The sequence below is a fragment of the Takifugu rubripes genome, chromosome 10, assembly GCF_901000725.2.
Source record: "Takifugu rubripes chromosome 10, fTakRub1.2, whole genome shotgun sequence".
Classification (NCBI taxonomy): domain Eukaryota; kingdom Metazoa; phylum Chordata; class Actinopteri; order Tetraodontiformes; family Tetraodontidae; genus Takifugu; species Takifugu rubripes.
The window spans coordinates 12,043,672-12,064,924 of NC_042294.1; the positions used below are offsets into that span (position 1 = coordinate 12,043,672).

Here is a 21,253-nt window from a genome sequence, read left to right on the forward strand (position 1 = left end):
CGGCGGCTTGGCTGGGCTGAGCAGGAGATGCCTCCTCCTCCACTCTGGCTGTGGGGGCCAAATATTGGACAGAGCTCCGTAAGTCCGGCGCTGGCATGAACAAGCTGGTGGTTCTGATCCTGGAGACGGTGGAGCAGGTGAACGTGGGGCAGGTGAACGTGGGGCAGGTGAACGTGGAGCAGGTGAACGTGGAGCAGGTGAACGTGGGGCAGGTGAACGTGGGGCAGGTGAACGTGGAGCAGGTGAACGTGGGGCAGGTGAACGTGGGGCAGGTGAACGTGGAGCAGGTGAACGTGGGGCAGGTGAACGTGGGGGTGGAGGGGGGCAGGTGAACGTGGGGCAGGTGAACGTGGGGCAGGTGAACGTGGAGCAGGTGAACGTGGGGCAGGTGAACGTGGGGGTGGAGGGGGGCAGGTGAACGTGGGGGTGGAGGGGGGCAGCTCAGTGCTGCTGTGTTTGCTCAGGCGGCTCCGCTGATGCAGCAGGTTTTATTGAACTTACAGGACACGCAGACGTTCTGTTTAACAGCGTTGATCAGCTGATGTTTTATGACACATTTCAGTCCAGGTTCAAACGCTTCAGAAGAGTTTTTCAGCTGTGACATCATTCAGGCATTTTGTAGAAGCTGGATCAGCAGCTTGTTGTAGTCGGACACCTGCTGGTAGACGGTGGTGGTGACGGAGTTGTAGTCGCTCTCCTGGGTCTTGGACGAGATGACTGATGCTGCGGTTCAAGGAAGAACGTCTCATCTTTACTGTCTCTCCTCAGCAGTTATGAGCCTTCTAAAAATCTGTCTTTGTTACTGTCACGTGTTACTTTAGCGGTGTTTAGTTTAACAGGTTAGTTTAATCCTTCACCTTGTTGCCGAAGTATTAAACTGGATCATAAAAGTGATGGTAAAGAAATCTGAATTCACAGACTCTGCTGTTACCTATTGAGTGGCGTCTTCCTCCCGCTTAAGCTTTATGCATATTTCCCTTTAATATACATCATTAAAAGACCATGAATAACAAAAGCATTTATGGTTGTGAGGATCCGATCTGACTCTAAAGACGTGTATCTTCTCTTTAGAGGGGAAATAATTGAGAGTGTCTCATCATAACTGGGTCCTTGTGCCAGTTTATAAAGCTTTGTTCATCACGTCCATGAGGAACCTGTTACTCATTGTACAGATTAGCTGCACGCTAGCCCTCGTGGTCACGGTGATCTCGCCAACAACAACCCCCCCCCACATTCACACGTGCGCAGCAGGAAACACGTGACTGCGTTTCCAGAAGGATACATTCTTTCATTACGAAGTTGTTTTGCTCCAAGTGTTGCCATTTCCTCTCCAGGTTAGACAGCTTGAGGAAATAAAGTTAGCATAAATGCAGTTGAAGGACACGTTAGAGCAGAACTAAAGCTGTGGACTGAACAAGAACACGCACCTGTGCATGAGTCTCATTCTCCTGAAGTTTTCTCTTGAGAGCTTCATATTTCTCGCTCATTTCCTTTAACAGCTGCTTGAAGAACTCTCGCCGCTGAGTCAGCAACTGCCGCTCCTCCTGCAGCCTCTGCAACGAGGACATCAGCCGCTCTTTATCGATCAAACGCACCTTTGCTAAGTAACGTAGGAAAAGACTCGTCAGCGTCTGGACAGTGCGGGGGCTCTTCAGAGGGAGCAGCTTTGTACAGGTGGGGACACGGAGCCTGGCAGGAAATGCTGCCGGAGCCCCCCCACGGTGCAGGAAAGACAGGCCTTCTGAAGAAAGACGGTCCTTCTGAAGAAAGACGGGCCTTCTGAAGAAAGACGGGCCTTCTGAAGAAAGACGGGCCTTCTGAAGAAAGACGGGCCTTCTGAAGAAAGACGGGCCTTCACAAGAAAGACGGGCCTTCTGAAGAAAGACGGGCCTTCTGAAGAAAGACGGTCCTTCTGAAGAAAGACGGGCCTTCTGAAGAAAGACGGTCCTTCCTGCACCGTGAGACGGCCTCAAGGCCTTTGTTGGGTTCGGCGGCACTGAGGAGTCAGTTGGAGCGAGAGAAAAGGAGGCAGAGAAGTTCCCATGGAGACGGTGGAAGCGTCTCCCGAGGGGAGGAGCCACCGGTGACCAGTGAGATAACGACCCTGATGAGCTGACTCACACACCTTCTTCTTCTTGTCTGCAGCGTGTCGGAGACGGTCCAGGTCGCTGTAGGTGGTGAGCTCGGACTCCATGGTGCTGATGCGTTCCTTCAGGCTACTCAGCTCACTCTGGATCTTTCCTTCCAGCTGCTGCACCTTCTCCAGGTCTTGTTGGAGACGCTCCGTCTCTTCATAGATGGAAGAGTTGGTCTGTCACAGAAGCTGCTGCTTGGAAGGCCGTCTGTGTGCTCCTCACCTGTGGCCAGCCCACTGGCAGTGCTCTTAGACTGGACCACCTCTGTCTCCTTACTGACCAGCACATCCTGCATGTTCCTCAGCTCACTGGCTGTCACCGTGTCCACGTGACGCAGTCGCATCATGTTCTAAACACACAACACATTTACGGGACACGTTCCCAGACATTCCCATTGTCCCACACTCCTCGTTCTCCTCACTCTGCTGCACAGTTCCAGTAGGGACACAATGTTCTCCTCAGTGCGGGACATCTCTTCCTGCTCTTCAGCCCTTGACTTCTCAAATGAACACAGGAACCCTGAAAAGAGAGGACCAAACCAAGTCCAACATCAGGACAGATGAGGTCTAAGGGGAAGCTCTGGTCAGCTGGAGCTCTGTGTGGACCGGCGACACACTCACGGTCGATTTCCTCCTCTCGCTTCTTCAGCTCTTTGTATTTCTGCCAATGTTCCCCTGATGAACAGAGCAGAACGTGTCAAGAATGAACCACCTCCATCCAAGAAGGTGAAGGTCACCACTATCAACCCCATCAACCAGGTGGGTGACACAGCATCATTACCGGTTCATTCAAATGAATTCATTGTATTAATTAGGTGATTAATTAGGACCAGGCAGGTCCCAGTCAGCACAGGCAAAGGCAGGAAGATGCGTTACCCTGTGATTCAGCCTGGTCCAGCTGGTGGATCTCCTCTGAGATCCGTCCTGTCTTTTCCCTGAGCTCCGTCAGCCTGGAAAGATGCACGCGCACACACACACACACACACACACACACACGCACACACGCACACACACACACACACACACTCACCATGGAAGGCTGGAGGAGCTGAGGCTAGAGGTTAAAAGCTTACAGTACATACTGTCTCTCCATACTGGCGATTTCCTGGTTGTCATCCTTCACCTGGGAAAAAAGGCACTTTTCACCACTTCTCTCATGTACCATCAGATATCCCATAATACCAAAACAAAAGTAATGATTTTCATAATGGAATGAAGTAGGGCCATGAGGTTGTAGGAGGTGTATAAAGATGAGGACGAGCAGAATAATTAACACTTGGTTTTGCCAGAAAGGTGGAAACATTATCAGCAGCGTTGCTTCCTGTCATGGCCGAAGGACGCCGTTAATCTCAGGTCCAATCTGTGGTCGCCCTGCAGAGGTCGCCCTGCAGAGGTCGCCCTGCAGACGTCGCCCTGCAGAGGTCGCCCTGCAGAGGTCGCCCTGCAGAGGTCGCCCTGCAGACGCCGTGCTGTGGTCGCCCTGCAGAGGTCGCCCTGCAGAGGTCGCCCTGCAGAGGTCGCCCTGCAGAGGTCGCCCTGCAGACGCCGCCCTGCAGAGGTCGCCCTGCAGAGGTCGCCCTGCAGACGCCGCCCTGCAGAGGTCGCCCTGCAGAGGTCGCCCTGCAGACGTCGCCCTGCAGAGGTCGCCCTGCAGAGGTCGCCCTGCAGACGTCGCCCTGCAGAGGTCGCCCTGCAGAGGTCGCCCTGCAGAGGTCGCCCTGCAGACGCCGTGCTGTGGTCGCCCTGCAGAGGTCGCCCTGCAGAGGTCGCCCTGCAGAGGTCGCCCTGCAGAGGTCGCCCTGCAGACGCCGCCCTGCAGAGGTCGCCCTGCAGAGGTCGCCCTGCAGACGCCGTGCTGTGGTCGCCCTGCAGAGGTCGCCCTGCAGAGGTCGCCCTGCAGACGTCGCCCTGCAGAGGTCGCCCTGCAGACGTCGCCCTGCAGAGGTCGCCCTGCAGACGCCGTGCTGTGGTCGCCCTGCAGAGGTCGCCCTGCAGAGGTCGCCCTGCAGACGTCGCCCTGCAGACGCCGTGCTGTGGTCGCCCTGCAGAGGTCGCCCTGCAGAGGTCGCCCTGCAGAGGTCGCCCTGCAGACGCCGTGCTGTGGTCGCCCTGCAGAGGTCGCCCTGCAGAGGTCGCCCTGCAGACGTCGCCCTGCAGACGTCGCCCTGCAGACGCCGTGCTGTGGTCGCCCTGCAGAGGTCGCCCTGCAGAGGTCGCCCTGCAGAGGTCGTGCTGTGGTCGCCCTGCACCACCCTTACACCCACCTGTTTGAACAGCTTCTCCCTCTCCTCTTGGGGGGACACCAGGATCTTCTCTTCCGCTAGCATGGCGTCCCTTTTCACTTCCAGCACCGTGAGCATCTCATGCAGCCGGATCATCTCCTGTTTGATATGTGAGTGGCTCAGCTCCTGTAGGAAAGACAGTTAAAGATATCTGAACATTGATTAGGCAAGAGGAGCGTATCGCATCAAACAAGGTGTTCAGGAGGTCATCTAGAACATTTAACGGCCATTTAACAATATCTAAGATAAGATGAACTTTATTGATAGCACGAAAATCACCATGGAAGTATGTTTCCATAGCAACAAGACGACTCTCTTAATTCCTTCTTTTTAAGTGTTGTATCTTTTTTTGTGCACCATTACGTACCGATTCATAGTCCTGTCTCCTTTTATTCAGGATGTCCAGCTCCTCCTGAAGAACAGCCAGCTCCTGAGGAAGGAGAGAAAAGGAGGAGAAGGTGACGACTGCAGCAACGCACTCCTGACGTTTGCTAGCATGACAGAGCTGCCCTCGTACCTGCAGCAGCTGCTCACTGGCTGCCATAATGGAGAAGTACTTCTCCTGCTTCACAGCCGGCATCGCCCGGACAATTTCATGAGTGGCTCGTTGTTCCCTCTTGATCTCCTGATCTACGTCTCTGACAGCCTCCTCCAAACTGCAAAAGGCCAAGTTTTATGTTTGTTGTACTTGTTAAAAGTTCCATATTGACATGCAGGATGAGACGGCTCAGATAAGATCTAGAAGCTCTAGAAGCTCTTATCTCAGAGGACAGGACCAAAGTGCTGACTCAGTGCTAAATGCTTAGCAGGCTGTGACAGGTTTTACAGCCGGGACCAAAGGTTCATTCTTTCTCCTGAATCAGGAACAGGTAGATTAAGGATCGCCATGGCCAAAGACGTGCTGGTAAGTGTCTTATGAATTCGATTTTAAATGCCAGTGCAGCAACATTACAGGAAAACTCAGAGGAGCAACAGATTAAGATCAACGTTTCTTCGGGAGACACACGTGCAGCAGCATGAACCCAATATACGTGAAGGAAAGGCGGTTTCTCTTTAATGTAAAGCTCTGGAGGTGACACACAGCTGAAAATATGAGGTTATCATTTCACTCCATCAGCTGAGTTAAACATTCGGAGCGATAACTAATAGGACAAAGATTTAAAGATGAACTGTTTTGTTGAGCTGAAGATGCTGAATATTTATCTGATTATCTGCCAACCTGGAGCTTCACTGGCCGTGCAGGGACCCGAACACGGGAGCCAGTCAGGAAAGGGTGACTGACAGCTACAGACCTTTGTAAAGGTGGAAGATGGGAACATAAACAACAACAGGATGTTTGTGTTGAGAGGGTTGGTAAATGTGTGCTTTTACAAACATATTGAAGAGTGTAAATTCTTTCAAAAGTGCTGCAGTGAAGGTTGTGTGCAGCTCTGCTCGGGATAAGGCTAAGGAATATAAAGGGGGATAAGGATCGTGTGGGGTGCTAATGCTACATCTGTGGGGTCGCCTCCTGTGGGTGGAGGGAACACAGCACCCTGGGTGTCGTTCTAGTGGAGGGTGACTGGAACAGTGTTGTTGAAGGCTGAGCAGAAGTCCACCAAGAGGATGGAGGCACATGCTCCTACAGGTGCTCTAAGATGTCACCTCAGATGCTCACAGCATCCTCCTTGTCACGTCCTCCAGGTGGTTCAGGGTCAGGCTCTGAAAAGGCTTCATGACCACAGATGCTGACAGGTCTGGAGTCATTTAATGGAAGACCTGTTGGTGTATGAGGCTGTGGAGTTTAGGACTGTTCAGAGGCAAGTCCCCAACTGGTATCCATGCAGGATGCTAGGCATCATGATGGCCAGTGGCAGGCGACGCCTCTGGTGCAGCCGAGGGGCCCCCAGTCCTGCTGGCAGGAGACCCAAGGCTTGCACAACCCCTGCTCTGTCCCTGGTCTGCTCTGTCCTGGATGGTTCCTCCCAGTGCCTCCTAGGCTGTGGGCACAAACATCTCCCTTTGTTCCACCGAAGGGTTCTCCTGAATGTCTCTGTTAATTTGGACTGTGACAGCAAAGCCTGGCGACAGTCTTGCACCAGAAGGAACAGGCCTCTGGACATAGGGCCCAAAGCCTGGGAGGCATCACAAAAGGGGGCCAATATGAGACGGAACAAGGAGTTTCTCACGTGACCAGCATCATAGGCCCTTCTGAGAAGGTCGTCTGTGATGTGACACGGCAGCAATGGAAGGCTCAACGGCAGGCAGGCCCCCCAAGGGTCTGAGATGGGAGCAGGCCTTGGTGTCCTTCCAACAGGCCTGGAACTCCTTCAGGTAGACCTCCGAGTGGGGAATAGCACAGGCAGTTGGGCAGGCCTGCCCCTGAAGGAGGCACCTGTGGTGCATCTGCCCTCAACGACCCTCGTGGAGCTGTCCTCCAGCATAATCTGTAAACGCTGAGCTGATCTACCCTAACATTTTTACAATGAGGTCCTGGAAACAGACCTGATGGGGGAGAAGAGGATTCACATTCTCGATCTGAAGTGATATGAATGATATGAAATCATCTTTTTCAGGGGAGAACGATTGACAGATGTAAGGAAACCTGTCTGCCGCTGTGGTTCACAGTGGTGGTTTTGGTGAACACTCCAGCCAATAATGCTGCAGACACAAGAAATCTGGTAGGAGACGTCTGTGGAAGATGGAAGCATTTCTGAGACCTTGTTTTTGATGGCAAGATTAAACCTAACATCATCTAGGAGACCAACACGGTGCAAGCCCTGACCAGTGCTGGCAACTCTACAGCCACTAAAATGGTGCTTGAAGGGGGCCTGATTACGCTCGGTGAGGACGACAGGCAGGCGCTGGCCACCTATCCAGGACTGGAAGAACTCCACCTGGACGGGAACATGGTGGCTCATGTGCCAGCTCAGTACTTCAGTGTGGTGCCGCAACTCAGAGTTTTGTCTCTGTCCAGAAATAAAATCAGCAGGTAAGTTCAGAATGAATTAATAATTATAATAATTAGAGCTACTTCCACGTAAAAACACGGCCTCGTATTCTTATCAAACCTGGTGTTGCACGTCTGGTTTGATTCTGTTCGCTACAGCCTTAATCCAGAGAGCTTCTCTGGCCTGGACCTCCTGACCCAACTGGACCTTTCCAACAACCTGCTCACAAACATCCACACACAGCTCTTCAAACAGCTGCTCAAGATTCAGGTAAAGAAAAACCTGGATGGACGAGTGTTCTTCATGTTCACTTCCATATTTCTAAAACGCACCTCCAGCTGAAGTTAAGCAGAATTTAATGTTTCTTGATTGAAGGTTTTAAGGCTAAAAGGAAACCCCTGGAATTGTTCATGTCCACTGCTAAAAACTGTTGGGGCTGAAGAGCACGCAGGTACTCGCTTCCCTTCTAGACCATATGTTCTAATCCCGAGGAGACTCTCTTTTTGATCCGTTTCATCACCTTCTGGAAGACGGCGGGTTGCGTCACACCCAGGGATAGTGGAAGATTTTAGAAAGTTTTTTAATTTTAGGTTATACTATCCTACACCAAGTATCCTTACAGGTTAGACTTGGTTAACTAGCTGGTGAGCCAGTGTGGGACAGTGTGAGGAGCTTGTGAGGGTCCATGAGAAGAAAAGTCACACCAACTTTAAGATGTCAGCATTTTTTAGAATCTTTAGTTTGCTTTTGTGTAACCTGGATAGAGAATATGATGATATTGTGGAATCCCTCAGTTACACTTTGGTTCCTGACAAGTTCTCTGGCCGTACTTTTAAAGGTCTTCCCCAAACGTGCAGTATCGGGTATCGTTGACTTGAGTTGTCCTGCTTTACAGATGGATCTAATTTTACCTGTGCTTTTCTAAAAAGTCAGGAAGTGAGGGAGTTTATGCGAGTTGCTTCTGTCTGTGACTCACTGACACAAAGACGCAGCAAGAGAGACGAGATGCAGCCCGTAACTGTCGGCTTCCCACAGTCGTCCAGATCTTCCCCTCCAACCACCGACCGTGACAACAGCGAAGGTAGGATGAAGAACATCAGGGACGTCTTCAAACCCAAGCTCAAACTCTGACCTTGTCTCCACCTTCATCCATCACACCCCACTAGAGCAGACACCTGTGGTCAGCAACACGTGGAAGTTCACCACGTGCGTGGCCACCTTGGCCCTGTGCACGCTGACTGTCGTGCTCTGTGCCATTAAGGGGCCCTCCTGGTATAAGGTCTTCCACAACTACCGTCACCAGCGACTACAGCAGGAAGAGGACAACGACGTCTTTTCAATAGGTTTTACAAAAACAAGCCGGTCCACAACTAATCAAACATTCACCTTTCAACCACAAAACAGGCAAATGGATGAGGAGATGGAGGAGGACGGCTATTTTGAGGACCTTCTGATGGAAAGAGAAGGTGAGGGTGCGTCAGCAAAGCCTGAAGAAGCAAAGGCTTGATAAGCTGCGTGTTCCTGGCTGGACTCGTGTGGACACTTCTTTATTCTCCATTTATTTAGTGCATCATGTTTCCAGACGTTTCTAGAAGATTATAGGAAGCCTCACGCGGTTTTGCTGGTGTCATAGTTCACCAACAAAACACAATCGAATACAAAAGGACACAAGGAAAAAGTTCATTGGGAGGGTTAGAAAACAGAGGACCTCTGAGTTTAGTCTAGAATAGAAACAACCACACGGTTCACAAAACATGTCTGACCTAAAAATGGGAGAGAAAATAAGGAAATAGCTGTACAAAAGGGTGTGGTTGTGTTAGCAAAGATCAGCAATGCATCAAGAATGAACTGATGTGTGTATGAACTCTACTATACTGTACCAACAGGCTAACAGGAGCTTAGAAAGAAGAAACATCAACCTTTCAGAAAAAAACTCTTGGAAGGGAATCTAAAGCATCTTATTAATGAGGAAACCACTGAAATAAAGTCAGTGTTAGTAAAGAAAAATGGCCTATAATTATTATTAATGAGCCATTTTAGATTATTATTATTATTATTATTAATATTATTATTATCATCATTAATGAGCCATTTTAACCAAACATTGATCCAGCGCCTCTACAGATAATAACCACTCACCCTCTCCGGTCAGTGAAGATTTGATCAATTCTTTCAGCCTCACAGTCGTTCTTGGCTTTGACCTGACAGACGTAAAGCATGATAGAGAAATATGCAGCACACGCCGACCCCCCCAATACTAATGATAATGACAATAATAATGCTAATAATAACAATAATAATGCTAATAATGCTAATAATAGCAATACTACTACTACTACCACACTATATTATGATCCAAATGGAGGAGAAGTTCTACTTGTCCTCTCACATGATTTTCTTCAGCAGGTGTAACAAAAGGTGGCACGTTGCTGGTCGGCTGTACTTACAATGTTGTATTCACTGATCATTTCTTCTGTCTCCGTGTTGGTGTTCAGTTTGTCCACAAGCTAATAAAATGAGATGAGATGGTTTCAGATATTAAACTTTGGGAGTGTACTGTTAATACTCCACATTGTTCTTGCTCAAAAGTGTGTCGATGGGTTTAAATCCCTCCTATGCTCAGTGGGGGGTCCCCAAAGGGCCGATCCTCGGGCCACTTCTCCTCTCGCGTTACATCCATGAGCTCCCACATGCACATTAGAACACAAACGTACACGTTTCTGCTGGCAATGCAGTAACAGCAGAAAACACAGCCAAGAAGCTGCTCTCAGGATCACGAGGGATCTGAAGGGCCCAACGCTAACCCTAACCCAACATCTGCCGCCAGATGCACCGCAGCCATCAGTTAGTACTGTCATTGTGTGTCACTGTATTGTGTTAGGACACACAACACCTCCAAACTACACTAGAAGAACTGGCTGGAACGGAACCAGGCACGCTGGGCACGGACATCTCCGGATGCACTTTATGGAGCCGACTTATGGTCATTAACTCACTATAATACCACCAGTACTGCACTCTGTTGTTCCCTCTCTCTGGTTTTGTGGTGTGTGGCTGTCGGCCATTTTAATCAGCAGCTGTGCTCAGTGGCGACATTTGCGTTTGTATTTTAATGCTGATGTCCGTTGAATATTGTCCCCGTTTTGATAAAGTAAAATCCTTAAAATGATCTAAAGTAGTACCATGTTGTAGTCAGCAAGCTTCCCCTGCAAATCCTTTATCTCTTGTGCCAGGTCTTCAGCCCTAAAGGAAAATAGGGAGTTTTGGTAGAAATAAGTAACCGACACATGGATGAGCACTGAAAACATACTGAAAACAATTCTGACACGATTCCAACACTTGAATTCATTTTATGTCCTAATTCTGAGACAAAAACAGGTTTATTGTTAATAATTTCACTTCATGAACCTGTAGTTAGAATTTGGCACTGTCCCAGTAGCTAAAGAGGACGGCGTCATATAGAAGGAAGGCCGAACACGAACGGTGCACCAACCTGGAAGAAGCTACTCACCGCTTCTCATAGGAGAGATAAACGGAATTTTCCTGGTTGTAGTTGTCAATCTCTTTGTGGAGTTTGCTCATCTCTGCTGTCAACTCATTTATCTTACTCCTGTAACCATATGAACGCTTAGACGCCACAAAAAAGAACCGATGTTAAACACGCCAGCCCAAGTGTTACCGCAGAAGGCCGAGGAAGTAGGTCTTGTCCTGGATCTGCCTCTGGGGCCCTGAGTGATTGAGTTTAGAAGGTGAGAGGTCACGTTTCAGAGGACGAGCGTAACGTGCTGAAGGCAGATGCACCTTTCATGCCAGTCTTCATCCCGCTGAGCCCCTGTTGGGTCACAGGTCGCTCCGTCACTTTGATTGGAGCTGACAGGACTCCAGCAGTGGGGATGGAAGCTCCGCCCCTGACACCTGTACCTGGAGCCACCTGTGTGGAAGATTAGACTGAAGTCAAATAACCACTAAAATTCTCTGTTCGAAATAGCTCCATGTTGTTTATTATGACAGGATTATTATCTGTTGCTTATTTCACATTGCATGAAGTCACCCGACTGTCAGACATGCTGAAAGAGTCTTTTACAGCTTCTCAACATGTTTGCAAGAGTAAAGGCATCTTACACCCGTTCCAACACGAATCGCTGTCGAAGGAGGCCTGCCGGCCGACGGGAGTCTCGCTCCGCTCGGGAGGGCGAATCCGCTGCGGCTCACAGGACGTCCCATACTGGACGGAAGACGCTGGCTCGCCATGACGGCCTGGAGGCATCACACACAGGTTTAAGATAGCATCTGGTACCTGTGCTGCTAATGGAAGAAAACCAGCTTTCTCTTCATATCGGGTGTTTCCCAAACTGTTCTATAGTGATGAAAATACACATTAATGCTATTCATATAACCCTAACATAAGGATGTCCACGTCCACCAAAGATTACAGTAGATTCTACACATTACAGTAGATTCTACACATTACAGGAGATTCTACACATTACAGGAGATTCTACACATTACAGTAGATTCTAAAGGATTTTGTGGTGATTTAAAAGGTCTTTCAACAGGCTGCAGGATAGTTGATAAATGTGGCTGCATTCCTTCTTTTTGAAAGTAGAATTGAACTAAAGTGTCATTTTTCTTGCGCCTACGTGACAAGAGAGATCTAGAATAAAACTGGGATTACTTGACTAATTATGACGATGACACTAATCGCTTCTGAAGTGTTTTAGGTGAACCTTATTTTGGATGGTTTAGTAACTTTAGCAGACGACAACAACAACAGCAATAGTAATAATAATAACAATAATAATAGACGTCGTATTTGATTTCACTTTGCAGCACGTTTAAATAGAAAGAAGCGTTGTTAGCTCGTCCCCTTTAAGTAGCATTTAAGTGTTTCATACCTTAAAATGAACGTCTTCGTCGTTGTTGTTAACGGTAAAAGCGTAAAATGTCACCTAAAAGCGACGTTTGAAGGTGAAAAAGGAAATAAAGCGATAAGTTCAGGAGACGATGCGACTTATTTAAGATCGCAAAGCGTTGCCCTCGCAACGGTCTTCTTCTCTTGTCGAATAGACGAACACACCTTCCAGCTGAAGCCGCTGCTGCCGCCTACAGGACGCCGACGGGTACTGCAGCGGGGAGAGTTTCCACTGCAGGACAGGACGCACACGTTCATGTTCATGTTCACTCACCTCGGTGTCCTATATTTTATTCCAGGTATATTGCAAACAAGGTTTTGTGTGATAGCATGAGTCCAAACACAATCGGCTTTTTTTTTGCCGTGCAATAAAACTTTTTTGGAAGGATGAACAGTTGTCGTTTGTTGTCAACAACCCTAACCCTAACCCTAACCCTAACCCTAACCCTAACCCTAACCCTAACCCTCTAACCCTAACCCTAACCCTAACCCTAACCCTCTAACCCTAACCCTAACCCTAACCCTCTAACCCTAACCCTCTAACCTTAACCCTAACCCTAACCCTAACTTTAACCCTAACCCTAACCCTAACCCTAACCCTAACCCTAACCCTAACCCTAACTTTAACCCTAACCCTAACCCTAACCCTGACCCTGACCCTAACCCTGACCCTAACCGTAACCCTAACCCTAACCCTAACCCTAACCCTGACCCTGACCCTCTAACCCTAACCCTCTAACCCTAACCCCTAACCCTAACCCTAACCCTAACCCTCTAACCCTAACCCTCTAACCCTAACCCTCTAACCCTAACCCTAACCCTAACCCTCTAACCCTAACCCTCTAACCCTAACCCTAACCCTCTAACCCTAACCCTCTAACCCTAACCCTAACCCTAACCCTCTAACCCTAACCCTCTAACCCTAACCCCTAACCCTAACCCCTAACCCTCTAACCCTAACCCTCTAACCCTAACCCTCTAACCCTAACCCCTAACCCTAACCCTAACCCTAACCCTCTAACCCTAACCCTCTAACCCTAACCCTCTAACCCTAAAGCTTTGCGGCTATAGCTCATCCCTGTCAGAAATGTGTTAACTCTCCGATATTGCAATTTCTTTGCAATTGCTACAGTCACTAATGAACCATCCTCCAACCTTCATCACAGCCGAATCTCCAAAATCTGGTGAATATTTATGGGGTATGTTTGACAACCTTTTTTGGCTTTCAAGAGATTTTTTTTCTCCTGAAAAACATATTTCTATCCACACTATGCATAATATTTAAAACATCAGATCCACTGTTGGACGTAAGGGAATGGCACTAAAAGTCCCGAGAGTGGCCGTGGTTTGTGGTTTGTTTGGCCATCAGCATGAACATGGAACATGAATTTACTGCAGAAAACATCTGTCTGAGCAGAAGATAACACACACTGCAAATAAATGACTTTCTTTTCCAAATATTCTGTTTAAATTGCTTGAGAGCCTACTCCCTGGACCCCACCCTGCATTTTCTGCTTAAAGACGGGAAAATAAAGAAATGAAGAAAGATGTGTTAAGAAAACACTCTGGAAGCATCATGTGACATGATATCATTTCCCAACAATGGCAACAGCTGATCACAGCTGGACTCTTGATGGGGGTTGTTAGTAATGGGCTATTGGGTCCTGACTCTTTTGGGCTTCTTCCTCACAGAGAGCTCAGAATCACAGGAACCATTTTGGTTGTCACATTTGGTCTGTTTCTTACATGTTTATGCCTGCTGTCTGGAAAGCCATTGCCTATTACCCAAAACATCACAATGAATTCATTTGAAAATTTCAGTCAGATTTAGTAAATGACAGTAAATGATGCAACACCTGTTTCTTGCCAACAAGCCCTTTTCCACGAAGAATGAAAGAGAGAAAAAGGAGTGAGTCATGTTCCAATTCTGATCCAGAATCCAAGTCCAGATCCGGATCATAGCATCATCCCCAGGTCATATCCAAGCACCACTCCAGAGTCCTAACAAATCTTTGCAAAACATTATGAGTTATGTTGGTTAAGAACTCAAACCAAACTGATCCAGCAATAAATTATGATAACATATTCATGTAAAGTCCAAGGTTAGGGTCAAGGTTAGGGTCAAGGTTAGCATTAGGGTTAGGTTAGGGTTAGAGTTAGGGTTAGGGTTAGGGTTAGGGTTAGGGTTAGGTTAGGGTTAGGTTAGGGTTAGAGTTAGGGTTAGACATGACTGAGTTATCAGGATATATTTATCACCTATCTGAGAACACACTCCATCTGCACCCCCCCTGCTGATTGCCCCCCCCCCCCCCCCCCCCCCCCCCCCTACTCTCCATATGGCTGCTGGTGTGTCTCATGTTAACACAGGCTCATCGTTTATTCTGGCTGCGGTTGAGGTCATTTGTTTGGTTTCTCCTAGCAACACGCTTTGGAAATCACCACTGTGAAGTCTATTCAAAGGAGGCAAAATGAAGAAAGAGCCGAGGCAACATGTCCGGTGTCATAATGTCCCAGCATGAGAAACCCTGTGAAATCATCACTTTTTCCTGAACATGTAAAATCAAGAATTTTCCTAATGCTGATTTTCCTGTACTTTACATTTGCCCAAACTATAGGAGCCAGTTTGTTGGTGGCTGGTGGTTGGGTCTGTTTGTCATGTTGTCAGTCAGACAAGGAGGTTTAAGCAAATCTGTACGTGGCTGCGGCACTAACAGTGACACGGCCTGATTAGGGCTGCTCGACGTTCCCTCTGGGGCTTTGTGTTTGTGATATTGCAGAAAAACATTTTCAGTCGGTGAAATGTTGCCTTGCATGCAGAATTCTGCATTCAACTACCTGCAGAAGGGTTTCACTGATGTTTGCAGAGGCTTGATGCTTTTAATTTGGCAATGCCTTGTTTTAAACGTGATCATTATGTGGCCCCCACACATGTGCAGCTCATCAACGGTGACACAATCTTGTCCAACCACGTCACTGTTGTTGAAATAACTGCGACAGGATCTATGATCAACAAGTGAACTCTTCATCTTTTTAGCCAGCCACGTTAATTACCCATCAAAACGCCCCATTATGTTCAACAAATGTCTTTTAGCAATAATGAATTCCTGTTGCCACTGACACAACTTTATTTTTTTTAAATGTTGCCATCGAATTGCAGTGAAGATGTAGCCATTTTTATCTTTGGCTTCTCTGTTTGCATTTACAAAGCTTCTATAAAAATAAACTGTAAAAAAGAAGATCACCACGACGTGAATGCTGTCTTTTTTATTTTGAAATACCCCTGAGGAAGTGGTTGTACGACTGTTTTTGGCTTGACAGACTGGAGGAAGTTTTCAGTCTGCCAGTTAATCAGCGGCTGCGTGCGTGACATTGCGGGACCGTTCCTCTCCGTGGTGGCCCAAGCTGTCCAGACTCGGTGAGTACGTTTCACTGTTCAAGGTTTGAGAGAAATACGGTGTTTTGTCTTACGTTTTAAAAAAAAAACCCGTCCAGTTTACTGACGTTAGTACTTCCCCTGCCTTTTGACACCCATCGCAAAATTAGAAACATAAGTTTTATTGCAACCCGCAACGCCGCGTGCCTAATTGGGTCCCCACTGGTGCGTTCACGGACACTTGGGCAGCAGAGGAAATAGTTCGGTGTGGTTCAGGTGGGCCTGAACAGGTGAGAGCTATTAATGGCCCAGTAATGATGATCAGGCTTGTAAATCACGTTGCAGAATGGAATATTTTCAAACACAAGATTTATTGTTCAGCTTGAAACGTCAGACTCGAGTTCCCGATGACGCCATGAACTCCTCACAAATGTATTTACATTATTTTCACTTTTGATCAACGAATATTAGATTTTATTAGATTGGAGGACCAGAAATATATGTTTGCTCTCTTGTGTTTTCTAATTATATAGAGATATTACATTAGAAATTGGTTATAATCCAGAGTGATTAAACGAGCCCTAACAACTCATTAACTTTGTATCTGTGTGAGCTGACAGAACACTTATAAAAATGTGGCAATCACTTATACCACAACATTGTAGTTTTTTAAGTAATGTGGTCCTATATTTAATGTTATTTAGTTGAATCCAGGCTCAGTCTTGTTTACATTCTGAAGTGACTTCAGCTCTGAAAGCTGGTCAAAAACAGCTTTCGCTGCAGTACCGGCGATGGCCACCGGGGGATTTAAATTTAATGATTTAAAATTTCTCAAGATAAAGAAATTAATTAAAAAGCAACCAATACTTTATCTGAATTAAATAGTACCAAACTAAGTTGAACTTCAGCCTTTTCATGCAAAGCTTCAACCAATATCTGATTCGACATTCTTTAGTTTTACAATGCTGTGAACAACGTTTGGGAGTGTTACCATATCGAGGGCTACTGTCGATATGGTAACACACGATATTAGACTTTCTGTTCACATCATTTAGTCTTTAGTCATTTAGACTTTACTGGCTGTGATAAACCTGCATTATTGTGGTGCATTATTTATCTTCTTTGAAACATGATCAAAACAATCAGATTACCTTGAGAGCAAGAAAACATAATTGTGGATAACTAACATTTGTTCATATGAATATCAGTTATTCCATCCATCCATCCTCCACCCATCCATCCACCCATCCATTCATCCATCCACCCACCCATCCATCCACCCATCCATCATCCATCCATCCTCCATCCACCCATCCATCCATCCATCCATCATCCATCCATCCATCCATCCATCCACCCATCCATTCATCCATCCACCCACCCATCATCCATCCATCCATCCACCCACCCATCATCCATCCATCCATCCACCCACCCATCCATCCATCCATCCACCCACCCATCCACCCATCCATCATCCATCCATCCACCCACCCACGCACCCACCCATCCACCCATCCATCCACGCACCCACGCACCCACCCATCCATCCACCCATCCATCCATCCACCCACCCATCATCCATCCACCCATCCACCCACCCACCCATCCATCATCCATCCATCCACCCATCCATCCATCCATCCATCCATCCATCCACCCACCCACCCATCATCCATCATCCATCCATCATCCATCCATCCATCATCCATCCATCCATCCACCCACCCATCATCCATCATCCATCATCCATTCACCCATCACAACTTAAAGACAGTATATTTTGGGTTTTGTGTGTATCTGGGACATGTTTCTTAATCTCAACCTTATGAATTTGACAGTCAGGAAAACCTGAAGCAGATTAGTTACGTAAGTCTTCTGGGTGTTACATCATTGTTTTGGGGACCCGGGTGGAGAACTGAGGCTGCTGGCTCCCTCACACCCGCTCTGAGGAGAACGAGGAGTGTGTTGGAGCATGGACGCTGTTGCTGGAACGGTTTCACATCATGTAGCTCTAGTCTGCTCAATGACTAGCTCACTAAGGTTACAAGAGTAGTTTGGGTGGGTTTGGTAGCCATGACATCGGAATAAAAATGTGAAACAGTCAGGATTTTATGAGTCTTCAATCCCCTAAACAACCACACCTCTTCTGTACACCACAAGTAAATCAGACAAGAACACATTCGAAGTAAAACTCTTCCAGTTAAAGGCTGAAATACAGACTTTATTTTCTTTTGGATACATTTTTCAACAAAGAATCATATTTTGTGCTTGGAAAAAACCTGGAAAAATAGCAGACTAAAGTAGACATTGGATTCAGGACGAAGTCTCAGGCAGTGTGCGTGGACTCCTGTTTGAGTTGTCTGAATTCATGAGTGAACTCAGTTATTCACCATAACGTGGTGGTAGAGGAGCAAACAGCATGTTTAACACAAATGTCCGGCATTTATCAGCATAAAGGATTGCTCAAGATCACAGGAACTGGTCCAGTTAATGGTTCAAGTGCAGATAGACCTGGGTGAGACACGTGTGTTGTTTGAGGAATTTAGGACACACCGAGCTAATCTGCATGACTCTTGTAATTAAACCAAAAATCAGTGGCATTTGAATCTGCCCATTTTTAAACCTGTAATTTCAATTGTCCAAATCCTCCCAAGATGTTTCAGGAAGTTGTTGCAGATTTAGACAGCTGACATCTCAGAAGAAGTTCTTAAGGGAAAGCGCTGTGTTGCCTCCTGGAGAGGAACCTCCTGGACCCACGTCCATATTTCTGTTCCTGTTGACCAGCAGTCTGGAGGAACAGTTTGTTTTCTATTGTTGGCTGCAGAGCTCATCCCCCCCCCCCCCCCACACACACACACACACTGACATTGTTTCTTGTTGACATGGAAACCTGAGTCATGTAAATCTCATTAGCTATTTGAAGTGTTTGACCTATTCCAGAATGGATGTGGTCCTGGCTGGTACGGTCTAATTCCAGATTGACCTCATAAAATATACCTCATAAAATGAATACTGCTGTCTGAGTGCATTCAGCATCAGTAAATCTAGAAAACAAGCTAATGAGTGAGACACCATTGTCACAGAATTGCTTACCAAAATGTGTAAAACCCTTAACTTTCTAACAAACCAGTCTAGCTACCGAGAAATGTTGAATTGACTGATAACTTAATAAATCCCTAACCCTAACCACTAACCCTAACCACTATAACCCTAACCACTATAACCCTAACCACTATAAGCCTAACCCTAACCACTATAACCCTAACCACTAACCCTAACCACTATAACCCTAACCCTAACCACTATAACCCTAACCACTAACCCTAACCACTATAACCCTAACCACTAACCCTAACAACCCTAACCACTAACCCTAACAACCCTAACCACTAACCCTAGCCCTAACAACCCTAACCACTAACCCTAGCCCTAACAACCCTAACCCTAACCACTAACCCTAACCCTAACAACCCTAACCACTAACCCTAACCCCTAACCCTAACCACTATAACCCTAACCACTAACCCTAACAACCCTAACCCTAACAACTAACCCTAACCCTAACCACTAACCCTAACCACTATAACCCTAACCACTAACCCTAACCACTAACCCTAACAACCCTAACCACTAACCCTAACCACTAACCCTAACAACCCTAACCACTAACCCTAACAACCCTAACCACTAACCCTAACCCTAACCACTAACCCTAACCCTAACCACTATAACCCTAACCCTAACCCTAACAACCCTAACCACTAACCCTAACCCTAACCACTAACCCTAACCCTAACCCTAACCACTAACCCTAACAACCCTAACCACTAACCCTAACCCTAACCACTAACCCTAACAACCCTAACCCTAACCACTATAACCCTAACCACTAACCCTAACAACACTAACCCTAACCACTAACCACTAACCCTAACCACTAACCCTAACAGCACTAACCCTAACCACTAACCTTTGGAGTCTGCAGCTCTGAAATCATCAGCTGTTGTGTTGACACAATAGCTGGCTTGTTGCCAGGAAAAAACACACACACACACACACACACACACACACACACACACACACACACACACACACACACTCTAGTGGCCTATTTATGTCAGAAGCTTTTCAACCAACCAAATGAACATAATTACTCTCAGTATAAAAACTACCAAATTATTTGCCACAGCTGTGCTTCGTTATATATAATTATACAGATATAAAAGTTCAGTTTTGATTGACTCTTTCAGTCTAATCTTGGACCAGAGAAGCTCTGCTTCAAAAAGAACCCACAGAAGTAATCAATTTCAATGTTCCGTCCATGTCATTTTACACCAACATAATGAGGAGCTAAAGCAGGAAGACCTTTGATGTCTGTGTGTAGGAAACCTGAGGATTATTAGAATCGTTCATTCTGAAGCTGCCGTGTGTTTTCCCTGCATGTGTTCTTGGAAAAGGAATCATCTGATGGAGCCGGGTCATTTCTCAGAATTAGCTGTGACGCGTGCTGTAACTGAACACTTCCACTGAATGTCCCTCCCCAGGAACACCACATTTATGTTTTAACGTATTATATATTTGGGTTTTCATGTACCAAAGACCAAAGAAATGCAGCATTATGGCTCCATATCAGCAACAGGTCCCATCTAGATGCTCTGTAGCCTTCATCTAAAGCCACGTGGCTTTGGAAGAACCCTGTGATGTCTGTGAGTTGATGGGTGGATGAGACACCTCCACGTGGTCCATCTGGTCTCCATGGAGCCAGAGCTGCCTTTTATAGGAAACCATCCCTACAGGATGCCTGATGGCTCAGCATGTTCTCATACATGCAGTCAGGCTGATGCACAGTGCTGATGATGTCATCCAGCTACTGAAAAGCATCTTTGAACTTGATCACAATATTTAAGGTGTTCATACGTGTATAACATGAATAGATATATGATATATGTACATACAGTGCTGGCCTTTTAAAAGTCTCTTTTAAATCAAACCTTGGCTCTTCTCTCATGGACTTTTCCATTTGTTGGAGGACACCCATCTGTCTTTAGTTGTTTGTGATGCTACTAAACCAGATTCTTAGTTTGCTAACTGACCCTGGCTTATTTATGTGAGTGCCGTTCATATTGGCCAACCTGGTGGAGATGGTGGAGCGCTCCTCCTGGCCGGCACCGCCCCGCGGGGATGGTGACCCGGGCTGGTCACTCTTGGGAGGGAGCTTTGATCTCACACATTCAATCAGTGTGACTTGTCTTAAACTCCTGATCATATCCACCAATGTTGGAATTTAAATGAGAATGATCAGAATTCCTTCTCTCCTCAGATGCTTTTTTTTTTTTTCAACCTTTTGACTAAAATTCTGAGCCTCCTGAGCTGTTGCGATCCAGATGTTTGAAGCCATTTCTTCTGCTATATATTATTTCATGACTGGGCTTTCCTCAGCTTCTGCTCCCCCCTGAGAGGCATACCTCACATTTTTAAACCTAAAGGTATGGCTTCTGGACATTTCCCCAACATATAATATCTAATGCATAGCTTTTTATATTTTTGGGCTGTGTAATTACTGTCAAGGTCAGGTTGTTCATTTATATGTTGACGGGCTTTGATGGATGTAACTTAGCA

The 21,253-nt window shown here is 46.8% G+C and overlaps 3 protein-coding genes across 18 annotated transcripts in view; 2 read left to right on the forward strand and 1 right to left on the reverse strand.

Moving 5' to 3' along the window:
• Window positions 1-359: 359 nt before the first annotated feature.
• ift74 (intraflagellar transport 74) lies at window positions 360-12,409 on the reverse strand. 2 transcript variants are annotated; one of them, XM_003968205.3, is made up of 20 exons: window positions 12,242-12,409; window positions 11,469-11,603; window positions 11,148-11,277; window positions 11,026-11,074; window positions 10,858-10,956; window positions 10,529-10,589; window positions 9,794-9,853; window positions 9,486-9,547; window positions 4,934-5,072; window positions 4,784-4,846; window positions 4,399-4,542; window positions 3,217-3,257; window positions 3,011-3,084; window positions 2,756-2,809; window positions 2,557-2,654; window positions 2,358-2,484; window positions 2,126-2,289; window positions 1,428-1,553; window positions 1,283-1,343; window positions 360-717 (listed from the first exon to the last, which is right to left on the reverse strand). In XM_003968205.3, exons 2-20 carry the CDS (start codon window positions 11,595-11,597, stop codon window positions 608-610), a joined length of 1,791 nt encoding a protein of 596 aa, XP_003968254.1. In that variant the 5' UTR covers window positions 11,598-11,603; window positions 12,242-12,409; the 3' UTR covers window positions 360-607. The 2 variants fall into 2 exon arrangements, with proteins under 2 accessions (XP_003968254.1, XP_029698937.1); XM_029843077.1 differs by lacking the exon at window positions 360-717 and adding an exon at window positions 741-1,067 and having other exon boundaries at window positions 1,217-1,343.
• On the forward strand, window positions 5,090-9,863 carry LOC115251312 (leucine-rich repeat-containing protein 3B-like). Of its 3 annotated transcripts, none has more exons than XM_029843078.1 (7): window positions 5,090-5,320; window positions 6,972-7,076; window positions 7,155-7,387; window positions 7,505-7,616; window positions 7,722-7,797; window positions 8,242-8,427; window positions 8,513-9,863. In XM_029843078.1, exons 1-7 carry the CDS (start codon window positions 5,303-5,305, stop codon window positions 8,851-8,853), a joined length of 1,071 nt encoding a protein of 356 aa, XP_029698938.1. In that variant the 5' UTR covers window positions 5,090-5,302; the 3' UTR covers window positions 8,854-9,863. The 3 variants fall into 3 exon arrangements, with proteins under 3 accessions (XP_029698938.1, XP_029698939.1, XP_029698940.1); XM_029843079.1 differs by having other exon boundaries at window positions 8,518-8,660; XM_029843080.1 differs by lacking the exon at window positions 8,513-9,863 and having other exon boundaries at window positions 8,276-8,503.
• Window positions 12,410-15,337: 2,928 nt separating the features above from the next.
• The window catches only part of svila (supervillin a), a 42,303-nt gene continuing 36,387 nt past the window's right edge, over window positions 15,338-21,253 (forward strand). For 4 of the 13 annotated variants that reach the window (XM_029842890.1, XM_029842889.1, XM_029842891.1 and 1 more), the window contains exon 1: window positions 15,338-15,673. The gene's annotated coding sequence lies outside the window, so the exon portion shown is untranslated. The remainder of the gene's footprint in view (window positions 15,674-21,253) is intronic. The other 9 variants (XM_029842892.1, XM_029842894.1, XM_029842897.1 and 6 more) reach the window with 6 other exon arrangements.

Coding starts and splice junctions, on each gene's coding strand:
- ift74 (XM_003968205.3), bottom strand. CDS start 11,597: ATGGCGAGCCAGCGTCTTCCGTCCAGTATGGGACGTCCTGTGAGCCGC. Junction 9,854..10,528: donor AGCTTGCTGACTACAACATG/GTACTACTTTAG, acceptor TCATTTTATTAG/CTTGTGGACAAACTGAACAC. Junction 1,554..2,125: donor CTGCAGACAAGAAGAAGAAG/GTGTGTGAGTCA, acceptor TCCTCGTTGCAG/AGGCTGCAGGAGGAGCGGCA.
- LOC115251312 (XM_029843078.1), top strand. Junction 7,388..7,504: donor TCCAGAAATAAAATCAGCAG/GTAAGTTCAGAA, acceptor TGTTCGCTACAG/CCTTAATCCAGAGAGCTTCT. Junction 7,617..7,721: donor AACAGCTGCTCAAGATTCAG/GTAAAGAAAAAC, acceptor TCTTGATTGAAG/GTTTTAAGGCTAAAAGGAAA.